The sequence below is a fragment of the Microcaecilia unicolor genome, chromosome 6, assembly GCF_901765095.1.
Source record: "Microcaecilia unicolor chromosome 6, aMicUni1.1, whole genome shotgun sequence".
NCBI lineage: Eukaryota > Metazoa > Chordata > Amphibia > Gymnophiona > Siphonopidae > Microcaecilia > Microcaecilia unicolor.
The window spans coordinates 314,563,757-314,582,435 of NC_044036.1; the positions used below are offsets into that span (position 1 = coordinate 314,563,757).

General features: G+C 49.5%; 1 protein-coding gene across 1 annotated transcript in view; it reads left to right on the forward strand.

Moving 5' to 3' along the window:
* Positions 1–18,679, forward strand: part of QRICH2 (glutamine rich 2) — a 148,096-nt gene that overhangs the window by 16,786 nt on the left and 112,631 nt on the right. Inside the window, 1 exon segment of the mRNA XM_030208204.1 lies at positions 11,636–11,740. Within this exon segment, the coding sequence (XP_030064064.1) occupies positions 11,636–11,740 (105 nt within the window).

Sequence of the window (18,679 nt, forward strand, 5' to 3'; positions counted from 1 at the left end):
ATTCATTAAAGCTTCCTGTTAAAAATTAAAAAAATATATCAAGAAACATACAAAAAATATAAAATACAAAAGGGAATACAAGAAGAAGTGGACTACAACATAAGAGGATACAGCAGGCAGATGATAAGATATATTACTGAAGACATCATACCAGGAGAAGAGTATTTGTTGTAGTCCACTTTTTCTTCCTTTTATTATTTTTGTATTTTATATTTTATGTATGTTTCTTGATATTTTAATGCGTCTATTATGTGAAAACAAAACATTTTATGCTGCTTATCCCAGAAATAAGCAATGGATTTTCCACAAGTCCACTTTAATAATGGTCTATAGACTTTTCCTTTAGGAAGCTGTCTAAACCTTTTTTAAACCCCGCTAAGCTAATTGCCTTTACCACATTCTCTGGCAACGAATTCCAGAGTTTAATTTCACGTTGAGTGAAGAAAAAGTTTCTCCGGTTCATTTTCAATTTACTCTGTTGAAGATTGGCATGGGTGGGGGGGAGGAGGATGTTACTAGGGAGCTGACCAACACATGCCTGGAATGATTTTTGCAAGTTAATATTTGCTTGAAGATTATCCATTAGAATTCTCCCTCTCCACTGAGCCTATCTGGACCATTTCCATGTAGCCGAGCCTAGTGGAGCCAGCTGCGTTTTCACGGATGGAAAGTCACATCTAGGATTAAGAACTGAGGCCAAAAACAATGAGCACGGAGCATATGAACCGGTCTGAAATGGAGATAATCACAGTAGCTGTGGCCACCACTTCATTAAAAGAAAAATGGAGAAGGACCAAGATGTGTTTTCCCCATTGATTAAATTGTTCATCCCTCACAAAGGCATCTTTACAGATAACTGCTGTGAATTACAGAGAGATGCTTCTTTGTAAAAGAACTACCAGCAGTGCAGGGTCATGAATCAGAATTATTGCAACCCAAGTTGCTCGGGACTTTAAATCGTTAATTACCTTATCACTCCTCGTTATTAAAAATTTTTTTTTCGGATCAGTGCTCACATGTACAAAGCATACGGAACATGTTTCACAAATTTCAGCTACAAAACGGATCCATATTTTTCCATTAACAGTTAACCCCCTTCCCAGGGCCGTGCCTAGGGTTTCTGGCGCCCCCCTGCAGACTATCAGTTGGCGCCCCCCCCCCCCCCCCCCCCCCCCCCCCGGTGAAAATGATCGCTCACCACTTGCCACACTGACAGGAACTGTCAGCAATATTCTTAGAAACAAATTGCTATACATTGCAAAATAAGATAGCAGATGTAAATTCTCAAAGTGGACATATTCCAAACGCTAAAATGAAAATAAAATGATTTTTTTTTACCTTTGTTGTCTTGTGACTTTCTTTTTCCGATCATGCTGGCCCAGTATCTGAGTCTGCTGCTATCTGTCCTCTTAACTCCATTTCCAGGGCTTCCTTTCCATTTATTTCTTTACTTTCCTCCTTTCTTCTTCATTTCTTGCTCTATATCCATTTCCAGCAATTTCTTCTCTCTCCCTGGGTCCTGCCCTCCCATCCATGTCCATTCTTGTCCCTCTCTGCCCTTCCCTCCTCCATCCATAGCCAGCAATCCTCCTCTCTCCCCTCCCTCCATTTCCAGCAAATTGTCCTCTCCCTGGGCCCCCATGTCCATCCTTGTCCCTCTCTGCCCTTCCCTCCTCCATCCATAGCCAGCAATCCTCCTCTCTCCCCTCCCCTCCATTTCCAGCAAATTGTACTCTCCCTGGGCCCCCATGTCCATCCTTGTCCCTCTCTGCCCTTCCCTCCTCCATCCATAGCTAGCAATCCTCCTCTCTCCCCTCCCCTTCCAGCAATTTGTCCTCTCCCTGGGCCCTGCTGCTGCCCTCCCATCCATGCCTCTCTGCACTCTCATCCATGCCCTCCCATCCATGCCTGTCAGCAATTCTCTCCCCTGCTCTGCCCTCTCCCCTCCTGTCCAGTGATTTCTTCTCTCTCCCTGCCCTGCATCCATACATGGCCAACAATTCTCCTCTCCCCTGCCCTCCCCCCTACATGTGGCAGGCTGCAGCGTTTTTGCGAGGCAGCTCTGGCTCTCCCTCCTTCCTTCCTTGGTTCCCGCTCTGGCTCCCCGATCAGCAGCCCCCCCCCCCCCCGTGTGTTTTAACCTTTACTCTCCGACGTGGCAGCGATGTCAATCAATGAAGAACGCACAACAGACTAGTTTCCAGCTTCACACAGTGTCCCGCCCTCGCGGGAACAGGAAATGCATCATCGCTGACGCTGAAGGCGGGACACTGTGTGAAGAGAGAAGCTGGAAACGAGTCTGTTGTGCGTTCTTCATTGATTGACATCGCGTAAAGGTTAAAACACGCGGGGGGGGGGGGGGCTGCTGATCGGGGAGCCAGAGCGGGAACTAAGGAAGGAAGGAGGGAGAGCCCAAGCTGCCTCGCAAAAGCGCTACGCTTGTGAGGGCAGCAGGGACGTCCGACGTCCACGATTGGGCTGGGGCGCCGGGGCGAGGGTAAGCACCGCGGCGGCGCCCTCCAGAGGTGGGCGCCCCCCTGCGGCGCTTACCTCGCTTACCGCATCGGCACGGCCCTGCCCCTTCCCCCAAACTGAAACCTCCTTCTTGGCCCGATACATAGAATCATGATGGCAGATAAGGGTCAAATGGCCCATCCAGTCTGGCCTTCCTCAGTAACCACTAGCTCCTCCTTTCCCTAAGGGATCCTACGTGCCTGTCCAACGCTTTCTTAAATTCCAACACAGTCCTCGTCTCCACGACCTCCACCGGGAGGCCATTCCACGCATCCACCACCCTTTCCGTGAAGAAGTATTTTCTTAGATTCCTCCTAAGCCTATTTCCTGTTAACTTGTTCCTACCCCTTCTCGTTCCAGAGTTTTCCTTCATTTGGAAAAGGCTCACCTCCTGTACATTTAAGCCACTGAGGTATTTAAGGGGTCCTTTTACCAAGCTGTGGGAAAAAGGGCCCTGCGCTGGTGGCGGGGGCTGTTTTCCTCACACACCAGGGCCCTTTTTACCGCAGCAGGTAAAACCACCCCAGGCACAAGTGGTCATGCGGTAGGAGAACTCTTACCACATGGCCAGGCGACGGGGAGCCCTTACCGCCACCCATTCAAGTGGCAGTAAGGGCTCCCACACTAATCTGGTGGTAACCGGGCAGCACGCGGCAATGCCCGATTACTGCCAGCTTATCGCCGTACAAGCCATTTCCGAGGGTTTTCTTTTTCTCCTGGAAACGGCGCGCTTGGAGCAGGACTACCACCCGTGGCCGCGTTGGGCCGGCAGTAGTCCCGAAAGAGTGAGTGGTAAGCCCACGTTGGGCTTACTGCCGCTCTGTAAAAGGGCCCCTCAACATCTCTATCATATCCCCTCTGTCCTGCCTCTCTTCCCACGTATACGTGTTGAGATACAGCACTGTTCTAGAAATGACATGACATGTTAAAGATAGCATTCCTCGGAGGCTTATAATTTTCGTTATCATCCTTTCATCTGCTCAGAATGGGATGAGCATGTTAACCACAAACTACAATCAGGGCCGCAGAGAGACTAGGCCAGGCCCGGGGCAAGGCTGCCCCGCCGCTGCTGCCCCCCCCCCCCCCCGTCACTCCCCCTGCCGCTGCAGTCCGCTGTCTCACCTGCCTGCCTCCACGGCTCTGGGCCCCCTTCATTCAAAGCGGCAGTCACAGATCACGTCGCTTCTGGCCTTCCCGCCCTGTGTTCCGCCCTCGTCTGATGTAACTTCCGGTTTCCGCGAGGGCGGGACACAGGGAGGGAAGGCCAGAAGAGAGGTGATCTGTGACTGCCGCTTTGAATGAAGGGGGCCCGGAGCCTTGGAGGCAGGCAGGTGAGACTGGAGACTGCAGCACCTGCGGCCTGACCCCGGTGCCGGGCCCCCCTTGGAGGCCCAGGCCTGGGGAATTTTGCCCCCCCTGCCCCCCCTCTCGGCGGCCCTGGCCACAATAACAGAAAGATAATGAAAGCTAACTTCTAGCCACATTGCAGCTGTTTGTCGGGCAGCATCCTGCAGGCTACGGGATGTGCTATGAGTTCTAGAGCACAGGATTGCCTTATACTCTTCTCCTGGTATGACGTCTTCAGTAATTTATCTTCTGCCTGCTGTATCCTCTTATGTTCTATACTCACATCCTCATGCCCTTCCCCCTTCCTCCTCCCCACCCCCCCCTCCCCCACACACATACACTTTGCAAGATTGGAATTTACCTGTCATCCAGCATTCTCCGCTCCATGGATAAATCCTTCTTATCTGTTCCCTTCTCCACTACTGCCAACTCCAGACTTCACGCCTTCTGTCTCGCTGCACCCTACGCTTGGAATAAACTTCCTGAGCCCCTAGGTCTTGCCCCATCCTTGGCCACCTTTAAATCTAGACTGAAAGCCCACCTCTTTAACATTGCTTTTGACTCGTAACCACTTGTAACCACTCGCCTCCACCTACCCCCCTCTCTTCCTTCCCGTTCACATTAACTGATTTGATTTGCTTACTTTATTTATTTTTTTGTCTATTAGATTGTAAGCTCTTTGAGCAGGGACTGTCTTTCTTCTATGTTTGTGCAGCGCTGCGTACGCCTTGTAGCGCTATAGAAATGCTAAATAGTAGTAGTAGTAGTAATTCTTCATTTTGGCCCCAGCACTATGAAACTCCCTTACCAATCTGCCTGCACAAGGAATCCTCCTACAATAAATGTAAAACAGCTTTGAAAACCTTGTCCTTCTGAAGGCCTGTGAGGACTGTCTGGCCCAGTAATCATTTGCTGTCTGATGAGTTGGTATTATTTGTAATCCATTGTTGGCTCATGCGAGTTACTGTTGTCTTCCATTGACTTTGTCTTGCCTCTTTGTTACTGTGCCCATTATGCTTCAGTCAGGGCCGCCGAGGGGGGGGGGGGGGGGGGCAGGGGGGCAAAATCCCCCAGGCCTGTCCTCCAAGGTTTCCCGGCGCCGGGGTCTCTCTCTCTCTCTCTGTTGCTCCTGACGGGACCCGGGTGATCGTGTCCCATCAGGAGCAGGAGAGAGAGACCCTGGCGCCGTGCTGTGCTGAGCGGGTGCTTTTCCCATCAGGCGCATGCTCGGTTTTGAAACCGAGCAAGTGCAATGTGAGAAAAAAGCAGCCGCAGTGGCAGGGCAGGCATGGAGTGAAGAGCAGCGCTGGATTCTTCCGCTGGCGGGGCCTCGGGATCCCCACCAGCCCCAAGGTACTTGAGTTGCGGCAGCGATCCTAGGGGGGCGGCAGCGGTGACGATCCGGGGGGGGGGGGGGGGGCGGCGGTGACGGCCCTGCCCTGGGCCCGGCTCGGTCTCTCGGCGGCCCTGGCTTCAGTTTATTGTAAACTGCCTTGCAATGGTTTATTCTTGGAAAGACGATGTAGTAAGTTAACATATAAACTAAATTAAAAACTGCATTAAATCTGTTAAGCAATGAACGTATCATCCACAGATAAAGACTGATCGATAGGAATAGATCAGACATATGAGAGGTGCGTTCTGAAAGGAAGGTGTTACTCAAGCATAGGCAGTAGCGGGTTTAACACTGCAGCTGCCCCTCTTCAGCTGGAGGAGAGGAAAATCAGAAGCTGAGATGAGCCTAGAGGGGTCCCACTCAATGTTATGCCAGATAGACAACCAGCCTCGAATAAGGATGAGGCTGTGAGTGCAGAATCATTGGGGGTCTTTTACAAAGGAGGGGGTAGCGTTTTTAGGGTGCGCTAAATGCTAGAGATGCCTATAGTAAATAAAGACCTGCACAGTCCGTCCAGGTGGCTAGAGTTGAATCGGGAACTCTGCACAGGGTCCACGTCATCATGTGTTGATATGATTATGCACATTGGGGCTGAGTACACATCAGTTCAGCGAGACAGGGAGCCACCACTCTGCATTCTTAAAACAATTACATATATTGTAAAGGGGTCCCGCTTCCTCCGCTCAGGTTCACAGGTTTCCAGCAAAGAACCAGACTGCCATACGGACTGAAGACCAAAGTGCTTTATTCTCAATTCAGTTCCACTCTCAAAACTGAAATGCAGTTCACAAACAGGGTTCAGGCCGGGTTCCAAACTCCAGCCCACATTCAGTTCAGGCCCACTTCCTTTGCACTACCTTCCCCTCTCCCTCAGAAGGGCTCAGTCAAAGTTCAGCCTGCTGTTCTAATACATCCCAATAATTCAACCCTTTCACAAACAGGCTCTTCAAAGGAAACCACTACTTAATGCCCCTGTCCTCTTCACAGTACCCCGGAGGACCCTGTACCAAACAGGGATGGCAGCTTTCCTCCCACCTCACAGCACCACACCCCTGTGGCAGGGGTGTAGCCAGATACCCAATTTTGGGTGGGCCTGGGCCCAAGATGGGTGGGCAGAAGAACCTCGCCCTATCCCACACATGATTTGGTCTCTCCTTGTCTCACCTGCTTGCCATATGGTCTCTCAAACATCCCCCCCTCCCATATACCTTTTAAATTGCAGATTTTCACCAGCAGCGAGCAGCAACTAATACACACTGCTCATGTTGGCCCCACAACCTTCCCTCTGATCCAACTTCCTGTTTCCGCCTAGGCAGAAATACATCAGAGGGAAGGCTGTGGGGCCAGTGCGAGCAGTATGTATGTCACTGTTCACTGCAGGCGAAGATCTGCTACTTACAAGGTATGGAGGAGGGACACTTGTTGGGAGTTTTCGGCTGGTGGGGCTTGGGGATCCCTGCCAGCCACATCATACGTATGCTGCTACTGGGTGGGCCTGAACACAAAGTGGGTGGGCATGGGCCCACCTAAGCCCACCCTTGGCTACGCCACTGCCCTGTGGCCTCTCACACTGCCTTCATGTGCTGGACAGGGCTACATTTACATTCTCACACTCCATGGCAGCTTACTCTTCCCTCCCCAGGGAAGCTCCAGTGGCAGGCCCTTTCCATCCTCCATGGCAGCTTCTCTCTCAATCAGTTTCCTCTCCCTCCTGGTGGCTGGGAGCCACCCGGAAATCTCCCCCTCCTCTCACAGCTGGAGGGAATTATATACTGGCCATGCAGCTAAGGGACTGAGCTTCACCTCCCTTTCTCCCTCTAGTGGGGAAGGGAGTAACTGGCTCCCCTAGCACTGAGCCACTGCTCCCCCTGCTGGGGATGGAAATCCATTCCACCCTCCTCTCTCCTTCCTGCAAGGGCTTCTGGGAACCGTAGTTCAGGGATTAGCTGCTTCTCTGTGGGGCCCCGAATGCTAGCTTTGTCACAATATAGGTATTAATGTCTTTTAATAATGGGAAGTAAAATAAAAGTTAACATTCTCCATGTTTTTTGCACACTTTACTAGTTCTTATCCCTCATCTTTTCAATATGGTATTGACACTCTGTGACACCCTTTTATGCTGGTAATCGGCTGGGAATCAGAGAAGCCAGGGTTCAAACCCCACCTCTTCCACTGACGATCCTTGAGGTTTGTCACACTGGGGTCCTTTTACTAAGCTGCGGTAAAAATGGTCCTGCGGTTGTGGCGGGGGGGGGGGGGGGACCTTTTTGCCATGCACCAGGGGCCCTTGTTACTTCAGCGGGTAAAAAGCCCTAAACAAGACATGGCCATATGGTAAGATTATTCTTACTGTGTGGCCATGTGGGGGGGGGGGACTTACTACCACCCATTGAGGTGGCAGTAAGAATTCCTACGGTAACCCAGCGGTTGCTGGGTAGCATGTGGCGCTGCCTGATTACCGCCAGGTTAGCGCAATGGTAAAAATTACAGAATTATTTTCTATAGTGGCGTTAACCGATACGCTCGAGTCAGAACTACTGCCAGCGGCCATGTTGGGCCTCCTGTAGTTCTGGGTTGCCATGCGGCAACCCTTTAATTAAAAGGATTCTTTTATTTCCTGTGGCCTCAGGTACCCCCCTGTACAGTGTTATCTCAATAGCTCTATAAAAGTGACAAACAGTGTTAAATGCAATACATCAAAGAAGGCACTTTATTTATTTTTTTTTAACAGGAGGTTTCATTAAACTTTAAAATGCATTTACAGTACATAAACAAGCAAAATCAAGCCAATATTATATGAAAAAGAAAAAGATGTCCAACCTTATTAAACATCTATATTTTAACAATGGGGCCCTTTTACAAAGGTGTGCCAAAAACTGGCCTGCGACAGTGTGGGCACGTGATTTTGGCATGCACCAGATCCAGTGTGGAGGAGTAGCTTAGTGGTTAGTGCAGTGGACTTTGATCCTGGGGAACTGAGTTTGATTCCCACTGCAGCTCCTTGTGACTCTGGGCAAGTCACTTAACTCTCCATTGCCCCTGGTACAAAATAAGTAGCTGAATATATGTAAACCACTTTGAATGTGGTTGCAAAAACCTCAGAAAGGCAGTATATCAAGTCCCATTTCCCTTTCCCTATTTGAGATTCTACATGGTTTATAATGGGCTAGAAAACCCAGATAAAAACCATAAAGTTGTATTTCTCTGTTTATCACTCTCCTCTCACTTACCCACACCCATCCTGTTAGACTATCAATGAAATGAAATGCTTTGATGTACCCAGTGCATACCTCCTACCCACCCCCACCTTGCTAAACTGTCATTGAAATGCTTTGATGCTTCACTTATATATACTATCAACTACCACATTTGCTTATTTCCGATCTGAGGAAGAAGGGCAACCTTCGAAAGCTAATCAAGAAATGTATTAAGTTATGTCCAATAAAAAAGGTATCATCTTATTTTCTTTCCATGTTATATTTTGTTTGATTTCTATTGATAACCTTTAAGAGTGGACTAACACGGCTACCACACCTCTCTACTTAAGATTCCTAGCAGAAACCACTTCAGAATGAAAGATGCAGGTCAGGTCCATAAAAAATTCAGAGTCCCAGAAGGAGAGGGGAAGGTGGTGGGATCTCAGTGAAAATGGATCCGGCTGAGTTATGCAGAATAAAGTTCACCAGAATCAAAGATGTGATTGAAAAAAAAAAATGTTAGCAAGCTGCTACTGGATGCCTTACATTTTTATGAGCAGTTAATGAGCAAGAACACCAGGACATAAGGGGTCTGGGTGTAGGTTTTCTATTGGACTGTCCTTCACCGTTTAACTTTAAGGCAGCAGTACTGATTAATTGGCGGATGGTCAACCCTTCACATTTTCAAGATCTTGTATTTGCATATGAGAGATTTTGGAGGGGGGGGGGGTAGTTTTTATTTTAGGATGGTCAAGAAGTTCCAGTGCCTCCTACATTACAATAATGAACACGAAAGGGCTTTTTAATCAACATAATCATGAATTTCTTAAATGCTTCTCATTAAGCATTAGTAACATCTTTCCTCTGAACACACCATCCCTTGTTTCAAAGGATATTTGTAGTAAACAGTATTCCATCTTTCACGCGCAGAACATTCCTTTGACACAACTCAAAGGTTTGAAGGCTCTTGCTTGATCTTTTCTTTTCTTTTTTTAATGTCTGGAGTGTAAACTCTAAGGATCGTCGGTTATGTCTCTGTACAGTGCTGCATCCGTCTGGTATGTGCTGAACAAGACATAGAAATAATAACTACCTTCTCTTTAATACACCACCTGCTCCACAGCGCACTGTCCCTTACTCAAAGAATATAATTTCATTCATTGTAACTCTACTTTCTTACCGTCTACTCAGCATATTGTCTCTATCTAGAACGACAACCTTTGTACAGGAACATTGGAACCATAGGCGCCTGGTATAAGAGGCTTGGGGAGGCTAAGCCTCTCCGGCCGCCCGCAGCAGTCTCACTCTCTGACGCGACGCCGGCTCGACACTCCGTCTTTATCTTTTCCGTTCTTCTAGACCCGTCCTCTCTGCAGTGCTCTGAGTACTGCCGGCCGGCTCACCATCACCTGAGCGCCATGCCCAGTTCCAGCGCACTCCTCTTCTTGCCTAGAGATTAATGACACGGGGATCCCGGATGGGGACAGTCAGAGCTCACGCAAGGAAGGGGCGAGATGGATCGGCGGAGCCTCGGAGGGTTGATTGATGCTGACGATGGGTGGGATATTCATGATGTTCAGGCTCTCAGCCAGTCAGCCTTCCCTATGCGAGAGCGATGCAACTTCCTGTTCTGCTCGGGAGGGGCCGTCACTGAGTAGGGAAGGGAAGGCTCAACGCTCAAGGCTGGTTAACAGTGGTTGTCTGAGGTGTTCAAGAGGAAGTTGTGGCACACAGCACACGTTGGATTTCAGGAGAGGTAGGTGCTGACTCTGAAGGTTTAAGTCAAAATAAAATAATATTTTGTTTCATGCAGATCTCTTTTGTTTAAACATAACTAAATGGGCTATAAGCCCCTAATGCTTTTGGTTTTCCTATATTTTGTTTGTGATGACTTATACTTTGCCAAAATTGAAATTTGAAAACTGTTATCTCTATCTGGTCGTTAATAAAAGGAGCTCATTGTGAATTTCCACCCTGAAAGGGTGTTTTGTGGCTCTACATGAGGATTGTGATATGATCCCTTGTTTCATATTGTTGACGGTCTGTGATGTTGTCCGTATGGGTGGTATATGGTGTATTAGGGTCTGCCTGGTGTAATATTTATGGCACAGTATGGTTCTGAGTGTGTTTTTGCACAAAGTTGTGCATAGTGTTTTGCAGTTGAGCGATTGTGGTTAGTATATGCCTTGAGCAACCACTTTATTCGACATATGATATATATCTAATACCTAAATTTAATAAAAGGTATTAATTGTGACTTATATTTTACTTATTTTTTTTCTGTGTGTTGTCAGACAATTATGGATGTAAGCTCCACCCCTTGCCCCACCCCTAACCCACCCAACCCCGCCCCCTTTAGCCTCCCCAAACAGTTGGGCCACCGACCGCCTATGATTGGAACAATTTTAAAAGTGCTATAAGATGGTTTTGGATCCATGTAAAATGGAAGCCTATGCCTTCACTTTGAATGGGCTGTGTCGGCACCAGTGGCGTACCAAGGTGGGGGCGGTCTGCCCCGGGTGCACGCCGCTGTGGGGTGCCGCCGCACGCGCCTGCTCCGAGTTCGCTAAACTTCTTTGCTCGTTCGCTGCAGCTCCCTCTGCCCCAGAACAGGTTACTTCCTGTTCCGGGGTAGAGGGAGCTGCAGCGAACGAGCAAAGAAGTTTAGCGAACTCGGAGCAGGCGCGCGCCGCGGCACCCCCCCCCCAGCGGTGTGCACCCGGGGGGGGGTGTCATTTCGCCGGAGGGGGGGGCGCAACGGCGCTCCGCCCCGGGTGCCATCCAGGCAAGGAACGCCACTGGTCGGCACTGCCACGCGGCTTAGTAAACAGGGGGGTTAGTTTTAAGACCTGTGCTCCAAAGATAGCCACCCTGCCACTGGAAATCTGCCTCAGACATCCTCCACAGTTCCATCCTTATTTGAGGCTGATTGTCCAGTTGACTTAACATTGAGCGGGATTCCTCTAGGCTCATCTCCTTTTCTTGATCCATTACTAGGTGTCATGACTTTACAGGTGTTGCAGTAACTCCTGAGGTAGAAATTCTGGGTAAACATTTGTAATCTGGTATTTCTTTTACGGATGCTTTTCTGTTTGCACAATGCTATGAGGCCCTTGTCAAAGGCCATATTTAAGTACCTGCACCTGATCAGACAATTAACTGCTTTTTTCCCCCATTTTAGGCTATGACCTTGTTGCAGGATTTAGTTAACGAGATCAATACGTTGAAACAATTTCAAGATAGAAAGGAAAACGACATCCAAATGATGATGAAAGAATTTTTACCGGTGAGTAGGTCAGCCATACCCTTCCTCACTGGGCAATGACAGTGTAACAGTGTTGTAACCAAAACTGCTTTTTTGAGGGACCCAAGGTTAATTTGAGGAAGTGTGGGAGGGGGGGGGGGGGGGGGAGGGGAGGGGGCTGTAGGCTGCAGATCTGAACTGTGCAGGTTTATGCTCTGGTGCACCTGACACTGGATTTCTAAGTAGTCTTCAACAGCAGTGCTTGAAATAATTGATACCTTTTTTGCTGCACCATGTAAATAGTAACATAGTAGATGACGGCAGAAAAAGACCTGCACGGTCCATCCAGTCTGCCCAACAAGACAACTCATGTGTGCTACTTTTGTGTATACCCTACTTTGGTTTGTACCTGTGCTCTTCAGGGCACAGACCGTATAAGTCTGCCCAGCACTATCCCCGCCTCCTACCACCGGTTCTGGCACAGACCGTATAAGTCTGCCCAGCGCTATCCCTGCCTCCCAACCTCCAGTCCCGCCTCCCACCACTGGCTCTGGCACAGACCGTATAAGTCTGCCCCGCACTATCCCCGCCTCCCAACCTCCAGCCCCGCCTCCCACTACCGGCTCTGCTATCCAAATGAGTGTGCTACCCCTCCCCTCCCCCCCATCCCACAATATCTTCATGACAGTCTGAACATATCCCCTATTGGAAAAGAAGAAGCACAACTGCTACAGCATTGACATGGCCAGAGCTAATTTTTGGGTGGACCAACATGCACTAGGCACCCCATTTTCTCTGCCCCCCCCCCCCCCCCCCCCACCACACATAGTTTCCTCTCCCCTCCCTCTCCTTCTCGGAAGAAAATAATTACAATTAAAATTACCTTAGCTTGTGGGGATCCCCAAGACACCCACCAGGTTAAGAAATCTGGAGCCACCCGGAATCTGATAAATTGCAACACACAGCGACAGCGTATTGATCTGCCCTGCTGCTACTGTCCCTGTGAGCATGCTTAGATCTTGAGCATGAACTGAGCGCACATGAGAATGAGCAACCTGATGCCTCTGACTGCTGCAATTTGCAGACTCTGGGTGGCTCCAAGCAGGGGCTTAGCCGGACCTCGAGGTGAGAGAGGGGCAGAGCCCAAGGTGGGGGGGGGGGCACATTTTGGTCACCGCCCCACCGCTGCCCCCCTCCGCTGCCGCCCACCACCTCTCCCTCTGCCGCCCACCACTTCTCCTTCTGCCACCCACTGCCACCGCTCTGCATCTTAGCTGGTGGGGGTCCCAAACCCCCGCCAGCTGAAGACTTCGTCCAGCATTGGTCTCTGGAGCCGCTGCATTGCCTGCCCTGCTCTCTCTTCCCCTCACGTCCGGCACGCTCCTTTTAGTGAAACTGAGCATGCTCAGTTTTTTTTTATTACATTTGTACCCCGCGCTTTCCCACTCATGGCAGGCTCAATGCGGCTTACATGGGGCAATGGAGGGTTAAGTGACTTGCCCAGAGTCACAAGGAGCTGCCTGTGCCTGAAGTGGGAATCGAACTCAGTTCCTCAGGACCAAAGTCCACCACCCTAACCACTAGGCCACTCCTCCACTGTTGCTACTATTTGAGATTCTACATGGAATGTTGCTATTCCACTAGCAACATTCCATGTAGAAGTCGGCCCTTGCAGATCACCAATGTGGCCGCGCAGGCTTCTGCTTCTGTGAGTCTGACGTCCTGCACGTATGTGCAGGACGTCAGATTCACAGAAACAGAAGCCTGCGCAGCCTTCTACATGGAATGTTGCTAGTGGAATAGCAACATTCCATGTAGAATCTCCAATAGTATCTATTTTATTTTTGTTACATTTGTACCCCGCGCTTTCCCACTCATGGCAGGCTCAATGCAGCTTACATGGGGCAATGGAGGGTTAAGTGACTTGCCCAGAGTCACAAGGAGCTGCCTGTGCCTGAAGTGGGAATCGAACTCAGTTCCGCAGCTCCCCAGGACCAAAGTCCACCACCCTAACCACTAGGCCACTCCTCCTACAAGAAGCTTGCCTGATGTGAGGGGAAGAGAGAGCAGGGCAGGAAATGCAACGCCGCTGCTGCAGACCAGAACTGGATGAAGTCTTCAGCTGGTGGGGGTTGGGGACCCCAACCCCCACCCAGCCAACCAGGGGCCCAGAGCAAATTTGGGGAGCCCAGGCACCCATGGCCCCACCTAGCTATGCCACTGGCTCCAAGTTTCTTCAGCTGGTGGGGCTTGGAGAATCCCACTAGCCTACATGGTTGCTGCACCTGGCTGCTGGGTGGGCCTGAGGCAAAACTGGATGGGTTCAGACCAGCCCGTGGTTACACCCCTGTGCTACATATCCCTACTTAGCAAGACAAACTAGCAGAATATCGCACCTCAGTCACACATTAGAAATGGAAACATGCAGACAAAAATATAACTGAAAATCCCAAAATGTCCAACTCTGCATGAAGTGAGACATTCATTATGGCATAGTTTGCCTGCTTTCTTTGGAGAGGAGTGGCAGCAAGGAGTAGGGAACTCACAGATTGGTGGCAAAGGTGGGGGAAACTTCCCTGGTTCCCCCTTCCATTGGGTTACCCTATGGCTCCAAAAAAAAAAAAGGACAGATTGAGCCTGTCAGGATTTTACTTCAATGGAAGTTAAACCTGGACTGGCTCAATCTGTTCCCCCTCTCCATTCAGATTGGCACTACTAGCTTTCTGTCCCTCCTCCACCCCTCACCTCCACACTTCTCCTACTCCCACTTGAGCTCTCTCTCTCTCTCATCCCAACCCCTCCTCCAAGGCCTGCTGTCATGAAACTCCCTTCCCACTTGTTCAGTTGTACCTACAGCAGAGCGATACAAAGTTTTTCTTGTAATTAATTTTATTCTCTCAACGTTTCCTCTACTTTTGTCCGTCTTGTCTTTTTTTGTGCTTACATTATAGGTTAAATTTGTTTTGTTTTCCCTTTTCCTTCTCTTTTCCTTTATCCTACCTATACGAACTTAAGAATAGTCATACTGGGTCAGACCAATGGTCCATCTAGCCCAGTATCCTGTTTCCAACAGTGGCTAATCCAGGTCACAAGTACCTGGCAGAAACCCATGTTCCTCTCTCTCCTTTCATGCCGCTACTACTACTACTGCTATTTATCATTTCTGTAGCACTACAAGACATACACAGCACTGTACACAAACCTGTAAAAAACAGTCCCTGCTCGACAGAACTTCCAATCTATTCAAGACAGACAAACAGGAAAAATAAGGGATGAAGAGTTTCATTTAATATGGGAGTGGTTTAAAGAAACATGGAGTGGAGGAGTAGCCTAGTGGTTAGAGTCAGTGGCGTAGGAAGGGGGGTGGCGGGGGGGGGGGCGGTCCGCCCCGGGTGCACGCCACTGGGGGGTGTCGGCTCCGTGCTGGTGCACTGCCCTCTCTGCCCCGGAACAGGTTACTTCCTGTTCCGGGACAGAGAGAGCACTGAACCAGCGTGGAGCCGACACACCCCAGCAACGTGCAGTCGGGGCGGATCGGCCCTCCCGCCCGTCCCTCGCCGCAGGTGTGCGCTCCGGGGGGGGGGGTGTGCGCTCCGGGGGGGTGCGCTCCAGCGGGAGGAGGGTGCACCGTGCTGCACCCGGGGGTGGGGGGGTGCACAGCGGCGACCTGCCCTGGGTGTCAGCTCCCCTCGCTACGGCTCTGGTTAGAGTGCCAGGTTTGAATCCCACTTCTGCTGCTTGTGATCTTGGGCAAGTCACCTAACTCTCCAGTGCCCCATGTACAAAATTAGATTGGGATGGGAGCCTTCCAGGGGCAGGAAAATACGTACTATACCTGACTGTAATTCACCTTGAACTATTACTGAGAAAGGTGTGAGCTACACAGGGCTTTTTTTTGAGGGGGTACTCGGAGGTACTGAGTACCGGCACCTTTTCCATTGTCTGCTAAAATTGACCCATGGACCCCAAGTTTTAATGAAAGAGCTCAGGCTCTACACACCAATTCTGCCTTGCCATAGATTCTGTGACTGGTTGCAGGGGGCCTGGCTGTTGTAGGGTGGGTCCCTCAGCGATCACCCCACCCCTGAAGGTTGGCCTAGCATTTGAGTACCGGCACCTTTTTGTTTTTGCTAGAATAAATGCACTGGAGCTACATCCTGTTAATAATAACAGGGTTGAGTTAAAAGGTGGACTTTTAGCCTGGATTTGAATAGGGCCAGAGAAGGAGCATGATGTACAAACTCTCAGGAAGTCTATTCCAGGTATACAGCACAGCTTGATGGAAGGAAATGGTCTGAAGCTGGTGGTGGTGGAGGAGAAGGGTACAGATAGGAGTGACTTACCCAATGAATGGAGTTTCTGGGGAGGGGTGTGAGGAGAGATAATGAGGAGCTGCAGAATGAGTGCACTTGTAAGTTAGTCAAGATCGGGAGGCGGGGCTGGTGGTTGGGAGGCGGGGATAGTGCTGGGCAGACTTATACGGTCTGTGCCAGAGCCGGTGGTGGGAGGCAGGGATAGTTCTGGGCAGACTTATATGGTCTGTGCCAGAGCCAGTGGGGGGGAGGCGGGGCTGGTGGTTGGGAGGCAGGGATAGTGCTGGGCAGACTTATACTGTCTGTGCCAGAGCCGGTGGTTAGGAGGCGGGGCTGGTGGTTGGGAGGCGGGGATAGTGCTGGGCAGACTTATACGGTATGTGCCAGAGCCGGTGGTGGGAGGCAGGGATAGTGCTGGGCAGACTTATATGGTCTGTGCCAGAGCCAGTGGTGGGAGGCGGGGCTGGTGGTTGGGAGGCAGGGATAGTGCTGGGCAGACATACTGTCTGTGCCAGAGCCGGTGGTTAGGAGGCGGGGCTGGTGGTTGGGAGGTGGGGATAGTGCTGGGCAGACTTATACGGTCTGTGCCAGAGCCGGTGGTGGGAGGCGGGGCTGGTGGTTGGGAGGCAGGGATAGTGCTGGGCAGACTTATACTGTCTGTGCCAGAGCCGGTGGTTAGGAGGCGGGGCTGGTGGTTGGGAGGCGGGGATAGTGCTGGGCAGACTTATACGGTCTGTGCCAGAGCCGGTGGTTAGGAGGCGGGGCTGGTAGTTGGGAGGCGGGGATAATGCTGGGCAGACTTATACGGTCTGTGCCCTGAAGAACACAGGTACAAATCAAAGTAGGGTATACACAAAATTAGCACATATGAGTTATCTTGTTGGGCAGACTGGATGGACCGTGCAGGTCTTTTTCTGCCGTCATCTACTATGTTACTATATATGTCTCACACACTCACCTTTCACCTCTTTCTTGCACCCCCCTCCTCCACCCCACCCTCCTTGCTTATTTACTTCCACATCACCCGCCTCTCCCTCCATTCTTCGCTCTCCACTTTTGCCTCTTCCTACTCACTTCTCCCGCTCACCTTTCTTTCACCTCTCCTTCCTAACAATAATAGAACCAGGGGACACAAGATGAAATTAGAATGTGGTAGGTTTAAAACAAATCGGAGAAAGTTTCTCTTTACTCAGTGCGTAGTTAGACTCTGGAACTCATTGCCGGAGAAGGTAGTGACGGCAGCTGGCCTTTCTGAGTTTAAAGGGGGTCTGGACAGATTTCTGAAGGAAAAGTCCATTGATCGTTATTAAATTTTGGGGGTTTTGCCAGGTTCTTGGGGCTTGGATTGGCCACTGTCGGAGACGGAGTGCTGGGCTTGATGGACCTTTGGTCTTTTCCCAGTGTGGCAGTGCTTATGTACATCTCTCCTTTCCCCCTTCCTCACACTCCCTTTTGTCTTGCCTTTACCATCTCTCGTCACTCCTTTATCCCTCCCTCCCTTTTTATCTCTATCCTTTCTCCCATCTTTTAATTTTTGCATTTTTCTGCTTCTGATTTTCCTATGGAGTTTTAATGAGGGAGCAGCTCTTGAAGCACAGGCTCGCTGCCATGGCCTTCAAAGCTATTCTTCATTCTGTTTTCCTTTGTTTTCTCATTGACATTGCTATCTTGCTTCCAACTGAATACAACACGTTATCAAGAGCAGAGGAAACTTTTTTTTTTCTTGGGAAACACCCTCCCCCATCTCCCTGGTTTCTGACGTTGAACCCTTTTCGGTGTTTTGTCCAGAATTCTTATCAACAGATTTTTTTTTTAGCAGATTGCCAGTTTGGAGTTTATCATTGATCTCTATCTCGGACTTGACGTTTTGAAAAGATTTATTTCGTCCTTGTATGACCTGATATCATTGACCCCTGAGGAAGGCTTTTTTGCTGAAACACGGCCCGTGTTGGGTCAGGACTATTTGGGTCAGTATTACCTACACCTGTGGCGGGCCAATATTGTACATCTATTTGAACTACTATTGAAGAATAAAGAGGGTTTTTCTTTTAGACATTTGAACTTTATTGTCCATTTTTTGCCTGAGTTTATCCTGGAATATTTTACTTCCACCATTTTTGTTTCTTTCCGTTTAATGTGGAAGATTTGTGTCCCTCTTTTTTTTTTATTTTTTATGAATCCTTTTCTACTGCTTATCCAGTATTACAGAGTAACATGGTAAATGACTGCTGATAAAGACCAGCACGGTCCAACCAGTCTGCCCAGTAATGTGTTTAGGGTTGTAATAATTTTTCCTTACAGGTTAACGTCCCCTCCCCCCACCCCCACCAGTGCTTTTTTAGTTTGTATTTAAGCTACTATCACCACAAAAGTTGAGCTTGACTCAGTTCTGCTCAGCCTTCCAGCATTCTGAGTCAGCCTCAAAGCATTCTCAGTACTAACCCGCTTAAACTGGGGGATTCCCTCTGGCTAGAATAGAGACCTTTGCCCTTTTCTAGGCTTTGCCATGTCCTTCTTGTAATGCCTACTCTTACTTTAATGGGGTCGATATGTGACTGTACAAACAGTGGAATATTTTGGTCTGTCCTTGTCTTTTTTTTTTTTTTTTTTTTTCATGCCAAGCCAAAAATATTTTGGAATCTGTATTCTTCTGCAGGAGAGAAAGAAA